This window comes from Castor canadensis, chromosome 16 (genome assembly GCF_047511655.1).
Source record: "Castor canadensis chromosome 16, mCasCan1.hap1v2, whole genome shotgun sequence".
Classification (NCBI taxonomy): Eukaryota; Metazoa; Chordata; class Mammalia; order Rodentia; family Castoridae; genus Castor; species Castor canadensis.
The window spans coordinates 21387476-21410395 of NC_133401.1; the positions used below are offsets into that span (position 1 = coordinate 21387476).

General features: G+C 51.7%; 2 protein-coding genes and 1 non-coding gene across 10 annotated transcripts; all 3 read left to right on the forward strand.

Annotated features, from left to right (window-relative positions):
- The first annotated feature begins 267 nt into the window (after window positions 1-267).
- On the forward strand, window positions 268-12262 carry Fcgrt (Fc gamma receptor and transporter). 6 transcript variants are annotated; one of them, XM_074057951.1, is made up of 7 exons: window positions 268-404; window positions 2707-2793; window positions 3351-3602; window positions 4035-4310; window positions 10689-10958; window positions 11531-11647; window positions 11941-12262. In XM_074057951.1, exons 1-7 carry the CDS (start codon window positions 401-403, stop codon window positions 12048-12050), a joined length of 1116 nt encoding a protein of 371 aa, XP_073914052.1. In that variant the 5' UTR covers window positions 268-400; the 3' UTR covers window positions 12051-12262. The 6 variants fall into 6 exon arrangements, with proteins under 6 accessions (XP_073914052.1, XP_020015547.1, XP_073914053.1 ...); XM_020159958.2 differs by lacking the exon at window positions 268-404 and adding an exon at window positions 1987-2143; XM_074057952.1 differs by lacking the exon at window positions 268-404 and adding an exon at window positions 2229-2247.
- Window positions 7308-7380, forward strand: Trnav-aac (transfer RNA valine (anticodon AAC)). The gene has a single exon. It is a non-coding gene; the product is annotated as a tRNA-Val (tRNA).
- Window positions 12263-12745: 483 nt separating the features above from the next.
- Rcn3 (reticulocalbin 3) lies at window positions 12746-22818 on the forward strand. 3 transcript variants are annotated; one of them, XM_020159962.2, is made up of 7 exons: window positions 12746-12900; window positions 13281-13528; window positions 16697-16899; window positions 18228-18400; window positions 20452-20512; window positions 21904-22103; window positions 22314-22818. In XM_020159962.2, exons 2-7 carry the CDS (start codon window positions 13290-13292, stop codon window positions 22419-22421), a joined length of 984 nt encoding a protein of 327 aa, XP_020015551.2. In that variant the 5' UTR covers window positions 12746-12900; window positions 13281-13289; the 3' UTR covers window positions 22422-22818. The 3 variants fall into 3 exon arrangements, with proteins under 3 accessions (XP_020015551.2, XP_073914058.1, XP_073914059.1); XM_074057957.1 differs by lacking the exon at window positions 13281-13528 and having other exon boundaries at window positions 12798-12900; XM_074057958.1 differs by lacking the exon at window positions 13281-13528 and having other exon boundaries at window positions 12824-12900; window positions 16697-16805.
- The last annotated feature ends 102 nt before the right edge of the window (window positions 22819-22920 follow it).

Genomic DNA, 22920 nt, shown 5'->3' on the forward strand with positions numbered 1-22920 from the left:
ATTGCTAGATTAAGAGTGTAGCCAGTGTAGCCTGCTGGGGCTGAGGAGAGGGAGACTTCCACTTAGACTTAGCTCCTGGCTTGTGATTCCTGTGCCTCAGTGTCCCTAATCAAGCCTGCAGATGACTTTGGTCCCTTTCTGCAGAGACAGACAAGCACATCTTTTCTTCTCCTTTAACAGATCTCATTTTAGTTGGAGGATGAGTTTTCCAGAGTTTTCCTTGAGCTATTTACCCAGGGCAGGCTTATCTAGAGTTCTGGGCAAATCATTGTTGCAAGGTTAACTGTCGCATGGTTAGCTGTCATAGCTTACCGAGGAGAGGGAGACTTCAAGTTACCTGTTAATACAGTACTTATGCTTAGCTCCTGAGACCCTGAACACCTGAAGGACATAGACAGACATGGGTAAGCCAGGACTTCAAGGATGGTGGAGTGGGAAGACTGAGGGGGCAGGGGTGAGGGGGAAGGAAGCCCCAGGGCTGTGCCTCCAGGTGGTGGTGGGTAGGGCTCCAGTGACAAGATTAGGGACTTAGATCATAGAGAAGGATCCTAGGGTTTTCTTTCTTTTTTTTTTTGAGTGTGTGTGTGTGGGGGGGGGACAGGATGTCACTATGTAGCCCAGACTAGCCTTGAACTCTTTCCATCCTCCTGCCTCAGAGACCTGAGTGCTGGGATTACAGGTGTGTACCACCACGCCTATCTTTCTAGGAGTATTCTAACAGAGTTCTTTGGCCATCAGAGCAGGACCCAGGGTGTCTTAAGACACCCTTAGAAATATCAGACCCTTAGGTCTCTTTTAGTGGTGATATTGGAACAGCAGTAACTGGAAGAGGGGCAGGAGAAGCATGCTAGCAAACACCCAGTAGCCTGTGGGGGACTGCTTGCTAGGTCAGGTGTGGTACAATAGGTCTGTCTGATTGTTTCTATTTGTCTGTCTATTCTATCTACTTGTCTATCGATCTACCAGTCACCCATCTATCCATCTGCCCCACCCATCTGTCTACTTGTGTTTTTCTGTCTCTGCACCCATCCACCTACACACCTATTTGTCATTGTCTCTGTTTGTCTGTCTCTGTATGTCTTTCCTGGAGAGGTTCAGTGGAGGATGGGCCTGGTGGGAGACCCCGGTAACAGAGAGGACCCGGAAGTGGTTTGGGGAGCCATGCTCATTCAGTTTTAGGCAGACATGGAAGGAATTAGAGCAGGCTCTGCAGTAGGGGGAGGGGCTGGGGCTGGGCACCCCGAGCTGGTCCTGTAAGCAAGTCAGAGCCAAGGTTCCACTGGGACTCAGGACTCCTTTAGGGAGATCCTGGGGTGAGGTGGTCAACTCGCCATGCACTGATCATGAGTGCAGTGTCCTCAGGCCTTTGCTGCTAGGTCTCGGGCTGCTAGGATGGGTGATTGAGATGATTAGAGACACAGGTACAGGGGAGGGTCCCTAGCAAAGATCCTACAGGGAGGAGGGCTGGGGCCTGGACCTTGGGTCTGAGGGAGAAGGGCTGGGGTCTATAACCCTGGGGCTGAGGGAGAAGGTTAGGGGCCTCTAAGAGGGTTGGAGTTAGTTAACTCAGCAGGGTGCTGGGCATGACAGTGCCTCTTGAAACCCTTTTTTTTTTATGGGGTGGGGTGTAGAAGAACCCAGGGGTCTTGCATACTCTAAGCAAGTGCTCTACCACTGAGCTACCTTCCCCACTCCCCAAATTCTGGAGTGCCTTAAAGTAGACTATAGGTTGCCTGCCGTCCAGGGACCTGTTGTGGACATTGTCATATGATCTCAGAATATGTAACTGACCTTGGAAACAGGCCCCTTGAGGACCGTGGACTGTTCCAAGGAGCTTTCCAAGAGTCCTGGCAATGCTACCACAGGACCTGGACATAAGAGCTCTGATTGTGTTCTGTTCCCAGCTCTGGCTAAATGGCTGCCAACCTCAAAATAGAATACATGCAATAACAGACAAAGAAGCAAAAAGACAAAAGTTTCCAGAGAGGCTGAGCCTAGGGCCGGGGTGTGCCCTGCAGCTGGGGGGTGGGGTTGGATGTTCTTGGAGTCTGTGTACAGTGTCCGGACAGGATATGAGAGAGGAACTGGGGTCTCCAGTCACGAGAGCCAGCCAGGGCTGCAGCTGAGAAGGATCAAGGCTGCGGTGAGCAACAGGGGGGCCCAGACTCAGGGACAAGGGCGGAGTGCTGGCGCCTGGACTCCTGGATCTGAAGCAGGAGGGCTGGGGCCTGGACCCCTGGGTCTGAGGCAGGAGGGCTGGGATCTGGAACCTTGGGTCTGGTGGAGGAGGGGCTGGGATCCAGCCTACTGGGTGTGAGAGGAGGGCTGGGGCCTGTGCTTTCTGGTCTGAGGAAAGAAGGTTGGGGCCTGGATCCCGGGTCTGAGGGAGGAGTGACTGGGCCTGGACCCCTGGGTCTGAGGGAGGAGGCTGGGCCTTTTCCTCCTGGGTCTGAGGGAGGAGGCTGGGCCTGCATTCCTGGGTCTGACAGGGAAGGAGGGGTTGGGTGGAAGGTATGAGAATCAGAGTTTCAGCCTATCCAGTTTCTGTAATTAATTAACCAAACTGGATGAAATTACGGAGTGAAAGTTCATTGAGGCAAGGGCCCCGAACCCCGAGTCTCTAGGGGTCCTGGTCTTGGCAGGGTACCCCTTGGAGGAAGGGGCGGGACGGGGTCCGGAAGTCTCACATGCCCCCTCCCGCCCCAGGTCACCCTCTCAGCATGGAGGTGCCCTGGCCTCAACCCTGGGCACTCGGTCTCCTGCTGGCCTTCCTGCCTCGAGCGTGGGGCGCAGGTGAGAAGCCACTTGGGGCCTGGGCTGTGGGGAGGGCCGCGGGAAGGAAGGACGTCCCCAGCTGGGAAAGGGGTGAAGGAAGTGAAATCCGAGCTTGGCTCAGCCCTGCTTTCCTCCAAATTCCAGTTTGTTTACCAGCCTCAGTCCTGGCGCTGCCTGTCAGGAACTCAACTCTTACCCTCTTTTCATGTCTCTGTCCCCCTGTCTCTCTGGGTTACTATCTACCTCTCTCTGTGTGTCTTTGTCCCTTCCACCCCTAGGTCTTGGTCCTTCTCTCTGTTCTGTTCTATCTCTGAGTCTCTGTCTCTTTGTCCCCCCTCTCTCTGGGTCCCTATCCTTTTCTCTCCCTGGGTCTCTGTCTCCCTTTCTCTGGGTCTCTGTTCTGCTCCCTCTGAGTCTCTGTCCTTCTGGCCCCCTTTCTCTGGGTCTCTTCCTTGGGTCTCTGTCCCCAGCTCTCTGAGTGTTTCTTTCTCCCCTTGGTTAAGTCCTGCCTCAGGTCCTGGCAGGAGTCTAGGTCCCCTCCTCCGCTGACTTTCTTCACTCCGTTCTCTCCGCAGAGACCAATCTCTCCCTGCTGTACCACCTCACAGCCGTGTCCTCCCCTGCCCCGGGGACTCCTGCCTTCTGGGCTTCAGGCTGGCTGGGTCCCCAGCAGTATCTGACTTATAGCAACCTGCGGCCTGTGGCTGAGCCCTGTGGGGCTTGGATCTGGGAAAACCAGGTGGCATGGTACTGGGAGAAAGAGACCACAGACCTGAAGAGCAAGGAGAATCTCTTTCAGGAGGCTCTCAAAGTCCTGAAAGGAGAAGGTGGGGTCTGGTTCCTGGGTCTGAGGGAGGAGGGCTGGGGTCTGGACCCCTGGGTCTGAGGGAGGAGGCTGGGGTCCGGATCCCTGGGTCTGAGGGAGGAGGGCTGGGGTCTGGATCCCTGGGTCTGAGGGAGGAGTCTGGGCCTGGATCCCTGGGTCTGAGGGAGGAGGGCTGGGGTCTGGATCCCTGGGTCTGAGGGAGGAGGCTGGGGCCTGGATCTCTGGGTCTGAGGGCCTGGACCCCTGGGTCTGAGGGAGGAGGCTGGGCCTGGATCCCTGGGTCTGAGGGAGGAGGCTGGGCCTGGACCCCTGGGTCTGAGGGGGGAGGCTGGGGCCTGGATCTCTGGGTCTGAGGGCCTGGACCCCTGGGTCTGAGGGAGGAAGACTATGTCCCTGCTCCTGGGCCCTGCTTACCTGTGTGTGGGCACCCCAGGTCCCTACACCCTGCAGGGCCTGCTGGGTTGTGAACTGGGCCCTGACAACACCTCGGTGCCCACGGCCACATTCGCTCTGAATGGTGAGGAGTTCATGCAGTTCGACCCCACAAGTGGCAACTGGACTGGGGAGTGGCCAGAGTCCTTGACTGTCAGTGAGCTGTGGATGCAGCAGGCAGCAACGGTGAATAAGGAGAAGACTTTCCTGCTCTACTCCTGCCCACAGCGACTGATGGGGCACCTGGAGCGAGGCCGTGGGAACTTGGAGTGGAAGGGTGAGCCTCCTGCCTAACCTCTATCTAGTCCATCCTCTTGATGACCAGAGCCTGGCCTCAGGCCCCTCCCTGGATGCCCACCTATGTAGCCTGTCCCCACATTTTTTTTTTTTTTTTTTTTAGTGGAACTGGGATTTGAACTCAGGGCTTTGCACTTGCAAAGCAGGCGCTCTACCCCTTCAGCTACACTTCCAGTCCATTTTATTCTGCTTATTTTGGAGATGGACTCTGGTGAACTATTTGTCCCAGCTGGCCTCAAACCTTGATCCTCCCTTCCAAAGTAAGATTATAGGTGTGAGCCACTGGCCCCAGCTCCAGAAGATCTTTCTGCACTAGAACTGTCCCCCTTGTCCTCCCCGGGCCCCCAGCACAGGGCCCCACCTGTGTTTAGCTTTTTGAATTTTTTTCTTTTGTTTTGCTTTTACTGGGGTTTGAACTCAGGGCTTCACGCTTGCTAGGCAGGTGCTATAGTGCTTGAACCACTCCGCCACCCCTATGTTTTTTATTTTTTATTTTTGCAGTGTTGGGGATGGAACCTAGAGCCTGCACATGCTAGAAAAGTGCTCTGCCACTGAACTACATTACCAGTCATTGTTTCTTGGGGTTTTTAAGATAGGGTCTCACTACATAGCATAGGCTGGCCTTGAACTCAAGATCCTTCTGCCTCTGGCTTCCCAGTGCTGGAATTACAGGCATGCACCACTATGCTCAGGTGATTGTTAATTGTAATGAAGTCAACATTTTTTGCTCTTATGGATTGTGTTTTTGGTGGTGTATCTTGGAAGCCATTGCCAAAGGCTCAGCTCAAGTGGTACAGCACTTGCCCACTATTGAAAAAAAAAAGTCTTTGTCAAAACCAAACTCACCTCAATCGTCTTTGTTATCTCTGATAGTGTTATACTTTTGAATTCATTAGGTCTATGGTTGATAGTGAGTGTCTTTGAATCTGCAGGTTTTCTTAATCTGTCTCTCTAGTTTTCTTTCCAACAAATTTGCTTAGGCCAGGCACCGGTGGTTCACATCTGTAATTCTAGGTACTCAGGAGGCAGAGATCAGGAGGATCATAGCACATAGTTCACAAGACCCTATCTGGAAAAACCATTCACAAAAAAGGGCTGGTAGAGTGGCTCAAGTGGTAGTGAGGCTCTGAGTTCAAACCCCAGTGCTGCCAAAAAAAGGAAAAAAAATTGCTTTGAAGAAAGTCAGTTGTCTTCTTGGGGTTCACCCCATCTGGATTTTGCTTTGTGCATCTCTGTCGTGTTCACTTTCTGTTCTGTAAGGTATTAGTCTGATCTAGAAGCTTGACTGATAAAGCTTCTGGTTCAATTTTTATGGCAACAAAACTTTCTGGGTTAATAGCAAGCACTTTGAGTTCAACCCCTGTACTGCAAAAAAAAAAACAAAAAAAAAAAAACCCACAAGTGTTTGTCAATGCCCAAGTGCTCTGACTGTCTGTCCCCTGTCTGTTTTGTGCTATCTTGGTGGGTATCAGGCTGGTACGGAATTCTGCCAGGTGTTCATCTAATGGTTTTAGTGGCTCTCGGGGCATTGCCTTGAACTGTTATTTCAGAAGGAAACTCAAAAAGGGCCACAGCAATGAATGCCACAGGCTGGGGATCTAACAACAGACATTTATTTTCTCACAGGCCTGGGGACTGGAAGCCTAAGATCAAAGGTGACAGAGGATTGGCCTCTGGCACTGGTTTCCAGATGTCCACCTTCTCCCTGAGTCCTCACGTGGTCATCCCTATGACTTAATCGCTTATTTCTAAAGATACCAGTCATAGCTGGGCGCCAGTGGCTCATGCCTGTAATCCTAGCTACTCAGGAAGCAGAGATCAGGATTGCGGTTCAAAGCCAGACCAGGCAAATAATTCACAAGACCCTGTCTTGAAAATATGTATCACAAAAAGGCCTGGTTTTGGAGTGGTTCAAGTTGTAAGAGCACCTGCCTAGCAAGTGTCAGGGCTTGAGTTCAAACCCCAATGCCACCAGAAAAAAAAAAAGACACATATTGCACGAGGACCTTTCCATATGATCTCATTTTACCATAATTACCTTTGTAAAGTTCCTATCGGCAATGCCAGGTATGGTGGCAAACACCTGTAATCCCAGCACTGGGGAGGCTGAGGCAGGAGGATCTCAAGTTCAAGGCCAGCCTGGGCTACATAGCAAGACACTATCTCAACAAAATAAAACAAACAAAAAAAAGAAATTAAAAGTTCCTATTTCCAAGGAGTCCAGGGGATTAGGACTTCAGTACAGGAATTTGTAGAAAAGACACAATTCCATCTAGAAAGAATAGTATTTTAATTTTTTTTGCACTTCAATTTATTATCTGATTCTAAAAGGAGTCTTATCAATGCTCAACCTTCAGAGGAATCAGTCAAGTTTTCTTTTCTCTAAATATTGTTACAAGCTTAACGATCCTGTCATGTTTGTGTGTTTGTTTGGTGGGACTAGGGTTTGAACTCAGGGCTTCCTGATTGCAAAGCAGGCAGTCTGTCGCTTGAGTCACTCCTCCAGTAATCTCTCGATCTATTTGCACAGGTTGGCCTTGAACCTTGCTCCTCCTAATTTCAGTCTCCCAAGTAGCTAGGATTATAGCCATGAGCCACCAGTGCCTGGCTGTTTCTTACCTTCCTTTTTTTTTTTGAGACAGGACCTTGCTTTGTATTACCTGGAGTTTGTGGGCTCAAATGATCCATCCATCTCAGCCTCTGGAGTGGCTGTGACTGTAGTGTGCCAGGCACCCAAATGTACCTTTTTTTAAAAAAATTTTTTGTGGTTCTGGGCTTGAACTCAGGGCCTACACCTTGAGCCACTCCACCAGCCGTTTTTTGTGATGGGTTTTTTTCAAAATTGGGTCTCAAGAACTATTTCCCCAGGCTGGCCTTGAACCTGATCTTCCTGATCTCTGCCTCCTGAGTTGCTAGGATTACAGGCGTGAGCCACCGGCACCTTTTTTTTTTCTTTTTCTTTTTTTTTAATGATGCTGGTGGAGTGGCTCAAGTGGTAGAGCACCTGCCTAACAAGCATGAGGCCCTGAGTTCAAACCCCAGTACCACCAAAAAAAAAAAAAAAAAAAAAAGTTGCTTCGTAGCCTGTCACTGAACTGCAGCCTGAATCCTGTATGTGTCATTTTTTTTTCCTGTCCACGTCTTTTTCTTTTTTTGACTGGAAGGATTTGAACTCAGGCCTTTGAACTTGGAAAGCAGGCACTCTACTGCTTGAGCCACACCCCCAGCCCTTTTTTAATTCTGTTTTTTGACATAAGGGCTCTCTAACTTTGTCCAAGCTGGCTTCAAACTCTTTTTTTGTCTGTTTTGTTGTCGTTTGGTGAGATGGTTTTGAACTCATCATTTCATGCTTGCAAAGCAGGCACTGTAAGGCTTGAGCCACACCTGAAATCCTGGCCTCAAATTCTTGATCCTCCTTCCTCGAAGGTAGCTGGGATTACAGGCATGGACCACCAGGACCAGCTTACAACTTAATTCTGTTTCTGTTTTTGGTTTTAGTTTTTTGTTAAGCAGAGCCCAAAAGCACACAGATTTCCTATATTTGGACTTGGCCCAGATTGTGAACGCTGTTGGGGGCAGAAGAGATTGTTAGTGAGTACAGTACACAGGGCGATACACATGTGTTGAAAAACACACGTAGGCAGGACACAGAACTGCTGATGGCCACAGCCTGGCCCTCTTCAGTTGTCCTGACTTTGCAGCAAATTGTGCCAGCTTGCCAGGGAGCCAGCTCTCCTCCAGAGAAGCTGCTTGGCTTCCCATTTCGGAAGAAAGCGCTGAGCATGTTTTCTGCTGAGATTGTGAGACGTGCCCTTGGTGGTAGGAATGACCCAAGCCACAGCCAGCCCCGGTGAGGCACTCAAGCCACGCTGCCCATGCCTTTGTTGGTTTGTTTACTTCTTTTTTTGGCAGTCCTGAGGTTTGAACTCAGGTTCGTGTGCTTGCTAGGTGGGCACTCTGCCACTTGAGTAATGCCCCGTTTCAAACCCCTCTATCACCAAAAAAAAAAAAAAAAAAATTAGCAGGTGGAGTGGCTCAAATGGTAGAGCGCCTGCCTAGCAAGAGTGAGGCCCAGAGTTCAAACCCCAGTACCACCAAAATAAAACAATAAAAAGAAATGTTATTAACAAATTTATACTAGCCTGCCAAGCTAGGTGAAACACCTCTGTAATCCCAGCAACCCAAGAATCAAAGATTGGGAAGATGCAGGTTCTAAGCGAGCCTGGGCAAAAAGTTAACAAGACCCCATCTCAATCAACAAGCTGGGTGTGGTGGTGTGGCCCTGTCATTCCAGCTACTTCGGAGGCTCTAGGTAGGAGGATGCCAGTCCGAGGCTCATCTGACGCCAAAAATCAAGACCCTGGGCTAAGGGTGTGACTCAAGTGGTAGAGCACTTGCCTAGCAAGTGTGAGGCCCTGGGTTCAAACTCCAGCTGCCAACAGGGAAAAAAAAAAAAAAGATTATACCAGCCTCATAAAATGTGTTGGGAGAGGCTGTAGTAAAACACCTGCCTGCATTCCGAGTACCACAAAAAAATGTATTTCCTTTTTATCTGCTCTCTGGAAGAGTTTGAATAAGAGTGGTATAATTTCTGGAGAAATGGCTCAAGCAGTAGAGCACCCACTTTGCAAGCAAGAACCCCTGAGTTCAAACCCCAGTCCCACCAAAAACAAAAGGTAATATTATTTCTTCTTTAGTTGCTCTGATACTAACTGATGTTCTCTGGACTTGGAATTTCTTTCATTTTGTGGGGGAGGTCATGGAATTTGAACTCAGAGCCTCACACTGGTTAGGCAGGCACTCTACCACTTGAGCCACTCCTCTACCACTTTTCTTCCGTTGGTTTTTTTCGAGATGAGATCTCAAGAACTATTTGCCTGGCTGGCTTCAAACCACCATCTTCCTGATTTCTGCCTCCTGAGTAGCTAGGATTATAGGCAGGAGCCACTGGTGCCTGGCAGGAATACACTTTCAATAGACTGAAAGTGGTTATCTCTAGAGAGAGAATGTGAGTGACCAGAATTTATTTCTTTCTTTGGTGCTGGAGATGGAAGCCTTGTGCATTGTAGGCAAGCTAGTCAAGCATTCTGCCACTGAGCCATAACCCCATCCCTGAACCTGGAAGTGTGGTGGTATATGCCTGTAATCTCAGCACTAAGGAGGTGGAGGCAGGAAGACGTTCAAGGGCAGCCTGGACTACATAGGGAGACCCTGTTTTAAAAACAAGAGAATAAATAAAAACAAACCCCCCAAAAGTTTTAAATTATGGATTAATAATTTGTCTGTGTGTGCGTTACTGGGGATTGAACCCAGACCTCTCAAATACTTGGCAAGCACTCTATCACAGAGCCTCTTCCCTAGCCGAGCTTCTTCCCCAGCCTGGATTATAAAAGTTTAAATAGTTACAGAACTACTTAAACTTTTCATTTCTTTTTGTGTCAGTTTTGGAATATTGTATTTCTCAGCAATGTGTCTGGATCATTTTAGGTTTTCAAGTGCATTGGTGGGAAATTTGCCTATCTTTGTTTTATTTTATTTTATTTTTTTCTTCAGATGAGAGTTTGAGCTCACGGCCTACAGTTTGAGCCACTCCACCAGCCCCTTATTGTGAAGGGTTTTTTCAAGATAGGGTCTCATGAACTATTTTCCTAGGCTGGTTTTGAACCGTAATCCTCCTGATCTCTGCCTCCTGAGTAGCTGGGATTACAGGTGTGAAACACCTTTATTCAGCTCTTTTCTTTTTTTTGGCAATACTGACGTTTGAACTCAGGACCTTGTGCTTGCTAGACAAACACTCTACCATTTGAGCTATGCCCCCAGTCCTTTTTTGCTTTAGTTATTTTTCAGGTAGGGTCTCTTGTGTTTGCCCAGGAGTGGCCTCAGCCCTCCTTTCTTCTATCTACACCTCCTGAGTAGCTGGAATTACAGGCATGAGCCACCATGCCCAGCTCCCTTACTGTCTTTTAATGGTTATAGTATGTCTTGTGCTCCCTGCCATCACTCTTTTGGGCTGTTGCCCTTTTATTTATTTTCATGCAATACCTGTGTGTCTCCCCTCATTAGATTTTAAGCTCCATTCAGATGGCAGCTTTTGTCTGTGTTGTTTGCTGCTGCGTCTCCAATCTATGCCTAGAACAGACACTCAATACATTTCCACAGTAGGAATGAAGTGGCCTCCTGAGGCCAGGGTGGCAGGGTTGGGTCTCTGTCACCTTGGGAAGGTGTTCCCCTCTTTGATGATGGCTCAGCACGGTGCAGGGCATACAGAATGGAGGTCTCTGTCTTTGTCCAGGCTTGCAACCAGGCATGGCTCTTGGGGGTCGGAGGGGGGGCTCAGCTGTGTGCCTGTATCCTGCAGAGCCACCCTCCATGCGCCTGAAGGCCCGGCCCAGCAGCCCCGGCTTTTCCACGCTCACCTGTAGTGCGTTCTCCTTCTACCCACCGGAGGTGCAACTTCGCTTCCTAAGGAACGGGCTGGCAGCTGGCACCGGAGAGGGCGGCCTGGGCCCCAATGGCGATGGCTCCTTCCACGCCTGGTCATCGCTGGAAGTTAAAAGTGGTGACGAGCACCACTATCGCTGCCTTGTGCAGCACGGGGGGCTGGCACAGCCCCTCACTGTGGAGCTGGGTGAGGGCCCACTGTGTGACATCCTCCCCATTCCTGACTATGCTTTGCCATGGCTGAGTCTCGCCTTCCTCCCCAGTCTGTCTTGTGCCTACTGAAGCCAGTTCTCCTCACTCCTGACTGCCTTCTATTTTGCTGCTCCTGGCCTCCTGGACTCTGACCACCGGTTCACCATGGTGGTCAGTCCTCTTGAGTCTGACCATCTTCCATCTTGCTGCTGCCAGTCTTCATGAAGTCTGACATTTATTTTCTGCCATTGTCAATCCTCACCAAAGCTAAGCAAGTACTGCCTTGCTACTGCTGTCCTCCAAGAGACTAGCCCACTGCTATGCGTGCCCCTCCCTCCTGAGTTGGAGCCCTGCCACCCGCTGCTGATGGTCCCTTGCTTGGGTGACTGGGCACTCTCTCACTATGCCAGGTTCTTGCATCCAACCTGGGGACATTCTGCCCAGATGCAGGGCATCACCTGATTGGCTCTTTCTGCCCTTGATGCTGGGGGATCTCTGAGGTTGGGAGGGACCAGTTAGCCCCCTCCCGCCCCCATTTCCAGTCCTCACAGCATTCTCTGGATGCAGAGTCAACGGCCAAGTCCTCTGTGCCAGTGGCTGGAATCATCCTTGGCCTCTTGCTGCTCCTGGTGTTAGCGGCAGGAGGAGTTCTGCTGTGGAGGAGGATGAGGAACGGACTGTCAGGTGTGGGGCAAGAAGAGGAAGAGCCTTAGAGAGAAGGACAGAGACCCCAGATGGGGGGTAGGGGACACAATGACCAATGAGGACAGAAGCCTAGAGAAAGATACAGATAGGTGTGACAGAGAATGGAGGGGACAGAAAGAAAGATTTAGGGGTGTGGAGGGAGACTAAGAGAGAGGGGACAGAGACCCAGAAAGTAAATCAGAGGCAGAGAGAGATGGGCACAGGTGTTGGGAACGGAAGGTCAGAAATCCAGAGATCAGAGATCCTGATGATCCACTTTCATCTCTCCTCAGTCCCTTGGATCTCTCTTCGTGGGGACGATGACGGCGCCCTCCTGTCCACTCCCAGCCCAGCCCAGGATGCCGACTCTCAGGACATAAACACATTCCCAGCAAATGCCTGACCGTCCCCATTCTGGCTTCAAATAGCCTATGTAGTCGTGTCCCTGTCATGCTGTGAGACCTCCTGGAATCCTGGCATCTCTGAGCCTCCAGAAGGAGTCCTGGGCCCGTTGTCCTCCCTCTGGATCCTTCCTTTTGTGGTCTGCCTCAGTTTCCCCTCCCAATATGTATGGTTCTTTTCCATCTCCACTTATAACATGAGTTTGGGCCCGAATCTACGTGTTCTCAGTCATTTTTCAGGTTTCAGGCAGGGGAGGTAAGGGAATGGGTGGGCGGGGATGAATGGTGTAAGTCCTGGGCTTCAGATCTCTTGAGGTTAACAAGTTGCCTTGTCCGTTCGTAAATTTCTCAAACGCCTGCACATTGCCAGGCACCTTAAGGGATCCCTGGCTGAAGTCTATGTTGAATCCTTCTTGGTGGAGCAGAAGAGAGGAGTTGTTCTCTCTTGCAGGGATGGGGATGCCTCCTTCAACCCCTCCTCTTTGTTTAATGCCATCACAACAAAAGGAAAGGGAGAAAAATACATCTTCCATGAGACTTTGGGGCTAGAGGCGCTGGAGATGGGCGAGCAGGTCGCCCCGACGCCTGTCGGGTGTTGTAGTTCTCCACCGCCGTGTTGCCCACTCTGCCTGCTTTGGGCCGCCCCGCTTTTCTTTTGTGGACGTGGCGAGGGGCGTCCGCCGCAACCAGTTCTCATTGGCCCCGCCCCCGGGGCTCTTCTGAGCTCTCATTGGTCAGAGGGCGGGGCCTCTGCGCTACCGGGGGTGGGGTCTGACTGGAGAGCCGCCAAGTTGGGTATCTTTGGAGAGCGCAGAGCTGAGCGTGGAGCGCAAATCGAGGCCGGATAACGGGGTAAAGGGGTGGAGGTGGGGGGCTAACCAGGGAGGGAGAGTCGGGTCGAGGGCCAGAGTCCATACCGGGGGCAACGCTGGGAGCCTGCCTGATCTGTCGCTGGCCACCACCATGTCCGGCACTTTGAGCAGGATGTGCGCCACGTCTCCAATTCTCCCCCCTTCTGTACTGGGTCTTTCTCAGCTGGGTTTGCCACTGACCACCGTGCCCTCTCTGGCCCCATTGCCGGTCCTTCTGGAGTCCCAGACTTTTTGCAACCAACTTCTTTTTGCTGCCAGATCTCTGTTCTGTCCTAGACACAACCCTCCCCCCCTCCAATTAGGTCCCGTTTCTGATTTCTTCTCTGTGACCCCTGACCTCTGGCCTTCACCACTTGCCAGGGACCGATAATGTGGCCAGCATCACTTCTGCTGCTTCTGTTGCTGCTGAGGCGCGGGACCCAGGGAAAGCCTTCTCCCGACGCTGGCCCTCATGGCCAGGGGAGGGTGCACCAGGCGGCCCCCCTAAGTGAGGCCACTCATGATGACGCCCACGGGAACTTCCAGTACGACCATGAGGCTTTCCTGGGACGGGAAGTGGCCAAGGAATTCGACCAACTCAGCCCAGAGGAAAGCCAGGCCCGGCTGGGGTAGGACAGACAAGGGGTGGGTGGGGACGGTTTAGAGCTGGGGTTTGGGGAAAAGAGATGAGAAGTTTGGTGAGGAACAGATCAGGAGACACGGGGGATTGCATGACTGGACAGGACTTGGGTTCTTCGTGAGAATCCAATAGCAAAGTTCCACCTCCCCTCCTGGGAAAAAGCACAGGTTAAAACTGGGGACTGAAGATACGCCTTTTTTAATTTTTATTTTTCCAGTACTGGGTTTGAACTCTGGTGTTTGTTAGGGGTGCTCTTCCACTTGAGCCATGTCCCCAGCCCTTTTTACTTTAGTTTATTTTTCAGATAGGGACTCACAATTTTCCACAGGGCTAACCTGGGAAGTATTGATCCTCCTACCTCCACGTCCCAGGTAGCTTGGGATTACAGATGTGAACCATTATGCCTGACCCAAGATGTGACAACTGAGGGCAGCAACTTCTAGATTCAGATTCTACCCTCAAGCCACTCTTTGTTCCTTTGTCCCAGACACCTCTCGTTTTTGGGCCTCAGCTTGCTGCTCTGTACAACGGATCACCCATAACTGTTTATTCAGCACTGCTCTAAATAGTGAAATCACAGCAGTGAACAAATCCCTGCCCTCGTGAAATGTTCTTTTTAAATTTTATTTTGGTGGTACTGGGGTTTGAACTCAGAGCCTAGTGCTTGCTAGGCAGGTGCTGTACCACTTGAACCAGGCCATACCCTCATGCCCTCATAAAATTCACATTGTAGGGAGAGGAGGCAATAATAAATCAGTTAATATAAAATGCCTCAAATAAAGGTAAATAAAGCAAGGTAGTGAGGAAGTGTGGAGGGGAGATCTTGGTGGAGGGAGAGGTGGCAATTTTTTTTTTTTTTTGTGGTACTGGAGTTTGAACTCAGGGCCTTCACCTTGAACCACTCCACCAGCCTTTTTTGTGATGGGCTTTTTTCGAGATAGGGTCTTGAGAGCTTTTTGCCCAGGCTGGCTTCTAACTATGATCCTCCTGATTTCTGCCTCCTGAGTAGCTAGGATTACAGGCGTGAGCCACCGGCACCCCGCGAAGGTTGCAATTTTAAACAGGGAAGTGGGAGGAGGCTTTTCACGAAGGTAGTCTTTGAGCCATGTGGCTAGAAATATTCCAGGCAGAGGAAATAGTAAGTGCAAAGGTCCTGAGCCAGGAGCAGGCCTGGTGTGTTTGAGGAACAGTGAGGCCCATGTGTCTGAGACTCAGTGAGTGAAGGGGAGAGGGTTGGAGGTGAAGGCAAGGAAGGAACAAAGGTTCATATTCTGTAGGGCCTTTTGGGTTACAGTGATGAATTAAATTCTCTGATTCAGATGAGACTCAGAGCCGAAGAAAGATCTGAGCTGACAGGTTTTAACAGAAACCCTCCAGAGATGACGGTTGGTTAGGTGAGGGTGGAGACCAGGGCAGGAGGGGCAGGTCTGCTGGCTGGAAGATAGTGCCAGGGTGGCGTGGGTAAAGGAGATGCAGAAGAAGGTCAACACACTTAGCTGAGCACTAACTACACCAGACATTGTTCAAGGAGTGTCACATGCTTTAACCCACTTAATCGCTAAACCACCTTGAGGGGTAGGTAGTTATTTAACCCCATTTTACAGAGGGTTAACGGAGGCACAGAGAGGTTAAGTCACTTGCCCATGGTCACACAGCTAGAAAGAAGAGGCAGCAGGATTTGGACCTAGAATGCCTGATGTGGAGCCCACCCTGTTAACCAGAGCTGGGATCTGAAGGTAGGATGTGAGTCCTGAGGACAGGGACTGTAGATGACAGACCCAGGGAGGGCAGCTGCCGCTCAGAGCCAGGGAGGGCTTTGCCGCCTGGATTCTACCTTGTGGACTGAACCCTGGGGCTTAAGGGACAGTGACAGGGAGGACGATGCCATGTGGTCTGTGTTAGCTATTGATGGAGAACCAGGATCGTGGCATCCTTGCAGGGCGTCGCCAGGGTAGATGGGAGGGGCTCCTGGGCCATCGCCAGGAGCTTGAATGCGACCTAGTGTAAGGAAATATAGGCCCCAAAAGTGACCACGTGGAGAAGAGTGACCTGGCCAAGAGATTCTTTATTGCCGGGTGGGAGAGGGAGAGAGCAGAGAGCCGAGAGAGGGGGAGAGAGGGGCAGGGGCTTAAATACCCCTCAGTGGGACTCAGCATGATCTGATTGGTTAGGATCTCATGGTTCATGCTGATTGGGGGTTGGGACAGAAGGAGAATTCAAGCTAGACTTGAGGCAGGACTGTGACCCTGGGAAACAGAAGCTTAAGGGTGCAGTAAGAACTGAAACCTATCGGCGCCATTACTGCCAACACCTAGAGTGTCTTGTTTGCGACAGGGCGGTGCACAGGGGCCTGGCGGAGCATGCGGAGGGGAGGAGCGAGTACAGTCTTCAGGATGATTGCAACAATCTTGGGGCTAGGGAAAGCCGCAGGACACAGGGCAGAGCTGGAGGCTGGACCAGCTCTGTAAGGGAAGGAGGCGGGGCACGGGGCGGGACTAGAGAGGAGGGTCCGGAGACTGGCAGTCCGGGAAAGGGGCGGGACTTGAGACGGCGAGAGTCTGTCCCGGGCCTGGGCCCAGCGGATTAGTGAACAATGTGACGTCCGGCTCCCTCTCCCCACCCCAACTCAGACCTGCAGGAGACGGGGCAGGACCTGGGGGCGGAGCCAGAGTGGAGGGTGTGGCCTCGGGTTGCCTAGGTTCTTCCCCCAATCCCTTTTAGTTTTTTTGTTGTTGTTGGGACGGATTTGAACTGAGGGCTTCGTACGTGCACGGCAAGTGCTCTACTACTGGAGCCACCCTTCAAGTCCATTGTTCTCTGGATGGGGGGGGGTCGACTCTCAAACTATTTGCCTTGGTTGAGCTCGAACCACTATCCTCCAGATCACAGATCAGAACCACTAGCACCCGGTATCCCCTAACCCCTCTGAGGGAGGAGTCGAGGATAAGGGCGTGAACTCGAGGTGGGCGGAGTCCCAAGATTGACATGTGGTTCGCTTGCGACTCGCCTACCGCATTATCAGGCCTGCATGGGGGCGTGGCCCTGCTCGATGGGCGGGGACTGGATGGGGCGTGGCCGGCTCGGGGGCGGGGACTGTGGGGGCGTGGCCCTGCTTGGGGACTGCCCCGAGCCTGAAGTGCCCCGCCTCGGCTCGCAGGCGGATCGTGGACCGCATGGACCGCGCGGGAGACGGGGACGGCTGGGTGTCGCTGGCCGAGCTTCGCGCGTGGATCGCGCACACGCAGCAGCGGCACATACAGGACTCGGTGAGCGCGGCCTGGGACACGTACGACACGGACCACGACGGGCGTGTGGGTTGGGAGGAGCTGCGCAACGCCACCTATGGCCACTACGCGCCCGGTACGCGGCGACACCCCGACCCCTGTTCCCCACAACACACCATGACCTTTTTGACCCCCTCGTCCTGAAGACCCTTAACCCATTTACTCTGGAATTCCTATCTTTGGCCCCTAGCCCATTATAGGGCCCATCACTCTAAGTCACCAATTTCTGACCTCTTGCTTTTTATTCTGGATTTCACAACCCCCGTGAGCCGATGACTGGGGACATCAGATCCTTGATCAGGGACACCTAACTTGCAAGCCCAGTGACCCTGACCCCTGATCTGTGAGGAGCCTATTTGCCCCGACCCCTGACTCGGTTTTCTTCTCTCTGTTCCAACTCTCCCGCCTCAAGCACCCACAGCTCTCATTCTCTTCCTTCTGGTCCCTCGCCCAAGTTCCACCTCCAGTTGTTCCCCCATGGCTTTAGAGGAGTCTTTCCACACCCAGTGCTGGGTCCGCAGAGATAGTCCAGTCCCTGAGGCGGGCCTTGTACGACATCCAGCAGCTCGGGATGTTTTTCAGCATTTTCTGTCCCAAATGGATCTTCAGCACCGTGCACATACTGACCTCAAACTTCTGCATTGTGCACATACTGTTCCCTGAAATGAAACCCTTCCCCTCCTCTCTGTCAAGGAACCTCGGTCAATATAACTTTCTGCATCAGAGCAGGATTTGGGCCAAAAGGGCAGTGTCAGCTCTAAATCCAAGCCATTTCTTGTCAAAGAGTCACTTTTCTCATATACGAAGTGAGAATAAATGAAAGAACCCACTTTTCTTGCTTGTGGTGACAATTAAATGCAATATTGCAGGTAGCTACACCTCAGGGTCCCGCCCACCCAGTTCCTGCCCCTGGCAAGGGCCATGCCCCCAAAACTCCCCCCTACAGGGCTGAAAATAGAAGCTCTCACTATCAGTTAACTAGTATCTGACATAATTTATTGTATATGTAGTATACAGTGTATGTAAACTGTACATACATTTGATAACTTCATTCTTTTTTCGTGGTGCTGAGGATCGAATCCAGGGCCTTGTGCATGTTAGGCAAGCACTTGCCAGGGGTTTCACACTTGCAAAGCGGGTGCTCTACTGTTTGAGTCACGCCTCCTGAATTTTGTTTTTGACACAGGTTCCTCCTAACTTTGCCTGGGGTGGCCTCAAACTTCAGATCCTCCAGTCTCTGCTTTCTGAGTAGCTGACATGACAGGCATGTACCACTATGTCCAGCTAATTCTTTGGCATTCTGGAAGTCTTAGTCACCCTGAGTTAGGTCCCATTGTCTTTTCCTAAGTGCCTGGCCTAAGCTCCAGGAAGTCACGGCTCACCTAGATCTGTCCCCTTCTCCAGGGCAAGAATTTCATGACGTGGAGGACGCTGAGACCTATAAGAAGATGCTGGCTCGGGATGAGCGGCGTTTCCGGGTGGCTGACCAGGATGGGGACTCAATGGCCACTCGAGAGGAGCTGACAGCCTTCCTGCACCCTGAGGAGTTCCCTCACATGCGGGATATCGTGGTCGCCGTGAGTGAGGGTGGAGGACCTGGCTCCCTGCTTTCCCACCCATCCTGGGACCCAGGCTTCTAATCCCTGGTCCAGCCTCCTAACGCTTACCTGGGAGTCACCTGGTCCTCCAGAACCTTCTGCAGGGAACCCAGGCCACAAGTACAGATCAAAGCAGGGTCCTCTGTCCCATGTCTTCTCCCTGACCCCAGGATCTAGTCTTACCTTGTCAGACCAGGCCTCCAAGCCTCAAAAACATCCCCCAAAGAACCTTGGAGAACCTCAATCCTCTGAACCCCAGAAAAACCCCAGTCCCACACACTGGGGCCACCCCTGTTACGTCCTTCTTTTTTATGATTCACTTACAAGTTTTACCAAAATCTGCTCTGTTGTATAGAAGGAGGATTTTTCTTTTCAAAACTTTTTTTTTTTTTTTTTTGTGGTGCTGGGGTTTGAACCCAGGGCCCACACCTTGAGGCACTCCACCAGCCCTTTTCTTGTGAAGGGTTTTTCGAGATGGGGTCTCATGGAACTATTTGCCTGGACTGGCTTTGAACCATGATCCCCCTGATCTCTGCCTCCTGAGTAGCTGGGATTAGGAGTAGCCAAGATTAGGATTCATAGGCATGAGTCACTGGCACCTGGGTGACAGTTTATTTTTAGAAGAGTGTAGGTTCATGGTAGGAGATTTCTCATGTGTCTCCTGCCTCCCCCAGTCTGCCCCTCCCCACCTTTCTATCAACATCCTATACCAGGTGGTACAGGTGTTACAGTCAGTGAACCTACATTGACACATCATTGTCACCTACAGTCAATAATGACATTAGCACTCTTCCATATTGTGTATGGCTGATTTCACAGCAAAACTGTGAATCCTTGCCGCAGAGACTATACTGTACAAAAAGCTTGAAATGCTGTATGCACCTTCATAGAAAGTTTGCTGAGCCCCGATCTGAACTGACTACTGCCTTTCTTATATTTACAGATAGCAAAATGACTCCCTATCTTTTAGAAATAAAGATTTACGGGCTACCAGAGTGGCTCAAGTGGTAGCCCAGGTGGTCCTGGCACTGGATCTGTAGCCCAGGCTGGTCTCAAAGATGATCCTTCTGCTGGTGGAGTGGCTCAAGTGCTAGAGCTCCTGCCTAGCAAGTGTGAGGCATTGAGTCCAAACCACAGTGCTGCCAAACACACAAACAACCGCCACCCCCCACCCATAAAAAGGATCCTTTTCCTTCCTCACCCACTGGAGTACAGGGATTATAGGAGTGTACTACCCCGCCCAGCTTGTACTGTATTTTATCTGTTCCATCAAAAATATTAGAACTTCCTGGGTGCTGGTGGCTCACGCCTGTAACCCCAGCTACTCAGAAGGCAGAGATCAGGAGGATCAAGGTTTGAAAAAGTTCCAGAGCCCCTTTCTTAAAAAAAAAAAAAAAATCACACACACACACAAAAAATCACAGAAAAGGTCTGGTGGAGTGGCTCAAGGTTCAGGCCCTGAGTTTAAGCCACAGTACCACAAAAAAAAAAAGAACTTAGCTTTCCTTAATGACATCATACAGTGTCAGATATCTGGACATCTCACACTGAATGAATTTGAGTATAAAAATAGGGAAAGCAGAAGACTTTTGGCTCAGGAAATGTAGAAAAATGCCAGGCATGGTGGTGCATGTCTGTAATCCCAGCACTCAGGAAGCTGAGGCAGAGAGATCACAAGTTTGAGGTCAGCTCGGGCTGCATAGGAAAACTGTCTCAAAAATGAAGAATGAAGAGCAGAAAAAGGAAGAGTGGAGATGTCGGGCATGTGTCAAATGATCCACAGAGTACATTGTGCTTGCACCTAAAGCCGAGTTAGGCTCTGTGCCTATATCCTGGCTCTCAGCCGCTACATGCAGATGGAACTATGTCACTGTTGCACCCCCAAAGCTCCAGCACTTCCCACACACCATCACTGAGACAGTGCCCATCCCCACGGCCATCCCTGGAGACAATGGCCCGTCCTGAGCCCAGGCTCCAGTTTCTCAGGAGCCAGGTGGGCCCACACCCACTCCGTGCCTCTCTCTCCCCAGGAAACCATGGAGGACCTGGACAAGAACAAAGATGGCTATGTCCAAGTGGAAGAGTACATCGGTGAGTGGGTCCCTCCTTGGGGACAGTGGTGGAGGACATATAGCGCCATGAGAGCAATGGCTCTGTGAGGTGGAGACGGGGACAATGCATGAGTTCATGCATTTATGGACAACCTACTGTGTGCCAGACACAAAATGCATTTATGCTGGATGCTGGGGGCTCACACCTGTAATCCTAGCTACTTGGGAGGCTGAGATCTGGAGCACTGAGATCAAGGCCAGCCCCGGACTAACCAGAGTAAAATGGACTGGAGGAGTGCTTCAAGTGGCAGAGGCCCTGCTTCAAAAGTGAGGTCCTGAGTTCAAACCCCAGTACTGCTAAAAAAAGAAAAAAAACAAAAGATGAGACTTAGGACCATTTGGATGGGGAAGGGAGGACTGGTAAGGAGGAAGCTGTGAAAACATCTGGGTGGCAGCTTCCTGGCCTGGTCCCCAGGAAAGGAAGCTTTCTGTCCTAATTACGATGGCTTTGTCTGGTACGGAAAGACTTGTCACTGTGAACTTCCTTCCGGGTCTGCCTGGGGCCAGGAGTTTTACAAATGTTTAGAAGTGAAGTCTGTGAGAGACCCTTGCCGTGGGGAGGAAGTTTGGGGGCCACCAGGTTGTACTGTGGGAAGGTTCATAGTATTATTTTTTGGGGGGTGGGAGGAGGGGAGGCACTGGGGTTTGCACTCAGGGCCTCACGCTTGCTAGACAGGGCCTCTACCACTTGAGCCACGCCTCCAGCCCTGTTTTGTGTTGGGTATTTTTGAGATAGGGGCTCAAGAACTATTTGCCCAGGCTGGCCTCGAACCGTGATTCTCCTGAGCTCTTCCTCCTGAGTAGCTAGGATTACAGGCGTGAGCCACTGGTGCCCTGCTAGTTTCATAGTATTTTCTTTCTCTGGTCACATCAGTCTTCACTCATTTGTCCTTCTTTGGAGGCTCACCTGTGCCGGCTCTCAGCCACCCAGCATACACTATGTCTGTGTGTGTCAGTCACTTGGATCTGTCAGTTATCAATGAAGCAATTTCACCCAGAACATAATGGTCACCTGGAAGTCAGGTTTTGTTACTAATTCCATTTAAACAGAAGGGGAAACTGAAGCAAAAGAAAGTAAAGTGAGTTAGCCGGGTGTGGTGGTACCTACCTATAATCTCAGCTACTCAGGAGGCACAGGTGGGAGGAATACAAATTTAAGGCCAGTTGGGCCAAAGTTAGCATGAGGCTGTGTTTACAAAGTAAAAACAAAGGCATGGGGTATGGCTTAAGTGGGAGGCCCTGGGTTCAATTCCAAACCAAAAAAAAAAAAAAGAAGTGTACTGACCAAGGTCACGGAGTCAGAACTGGATCCTTGGTCCACCAGGCCCCCAGAGCTCCCCTGACCTGGCTTGTACCTCTGTCCCACCCCAGCGGACCTGTACTCAGAGGAGGCTGGGGAGGAGGAGCCCGCCTGGGTAGAGACAGAGCGACAACAGTTCCGAGATTTCCGGGATCTGAACAAGGATGGGCGGCTGGATGGCAGTGAGGTCGGCCACTGGGTGCTGCCCCCCTCCCAGGACCAGCCTCTGGTGGAGGCCAACCACCTGCTGCACGAGAGCGACACCGACAAGGTGATGCTCAGGGAGGACGCTGGGCTGAGTGTGCGGGATGGGCCAGGCCTGCACAGGGAGTGGGTAAAGAGAAAGGGACAGAGCCCCAGAGGGAGGGGGACAGAGACCTAGAGAGAGAGTGGCTGACAGAGACCCAGAGAGAGGGGACAGAGACCCAGCTACTTGCAGAGGCCCTGTCCTGTCCCCACTGACCTCTGACCCTCCCTCCAGGATGGCCGTCTGAGCAAGGCCGAAATCCTGGGTAATTGGAACATGTTTGTGGGCAGCCAGGCCACCAACTACGGGGAGGACCTGACACGGCACCATGATGAGCTCTGAGCCCCCGTGGGCCTGCCACAGCCTCGTGGCCCCGTGGGTGGCGTGAGGAGGGGAGGCGGTGGCAGCCCCCTTCTTGTCCGGTCCTGAGGGATGCAGATGCAGCTCGGGTGTCCCCTGCTCCTGGGTTCTCAGGGACCCATGTGGCTCAGCTCTTCCTGAGACACCCGGGCCCCCCACCCTGCCCCTGCCCGGGGCTCTCAGAGACCGGAGGATGAACGACACCCATTTCTCACTGGCAGAATCTCCCAGCTTCCAAGAGCCCCCCTGACTGCCACAGGCCCAAATCTGAGCCTCACCCACAAACTGAGAAACTCACCTGGCTCTCACCAACCCCAGCGCTGTCCCAGGCACCTCCCCTCTGCCAGGGGGACAATAAATCCCAGTGCTGGGGCCTCGACCGTGTGTCTGTCTCTCTGAGGGGGTGATGGGGCCTGGGGAGGGCTGTGGCTGGGAGCAGAGCATGCTGGTACAGGGCACTTGAAAATGGGAGGTGGGTGGT

Coding starts and splice junctions, on each gene's coding strand:
- Fcgrt (XM_074057950.1), top strand. CDS start 2,688: ATGCCCCCTCCCGCCCCAGGTCACCCTCTCAGCATGGAGGTGCCCTGG. Junction 2,794..3,350: donor GCCTCGAGCGTGGGGCGCAG/GTGAGAAGCCAC, acceptor TTCTCTCCGCAG/AGACCAATCTCTCCCTGCTG. Junction 4,311..10,688: donor TGGGAACTTGGAGTGGAAGG/GTGAGCCTCCTG, acceptor TGTATCCTGCAG/AGCCACCCTCCATGCGCCTG.
- Rcn3 (XM_020159962.2), top strand. CDS start 13,290: ATGTGGCCAGCATCACTTCTGCTGCTTCTGTTGCTGCTGAGGCGCGGG. Junction 16,900..18,227: donor CTATGGCCACTACGCGCCCG/GTACGCGGCGAC, acceptor CCCCTTCTCCAG/GGCAAGAATTTCATGACGTG. Junction 20,513..21,903: donor CCAAGTGGAAGAGTACATCG/GTGAGTGGGTCC, acceptor GTCCCACCCCAG/CGGACCTGTACTCAGAGGAG.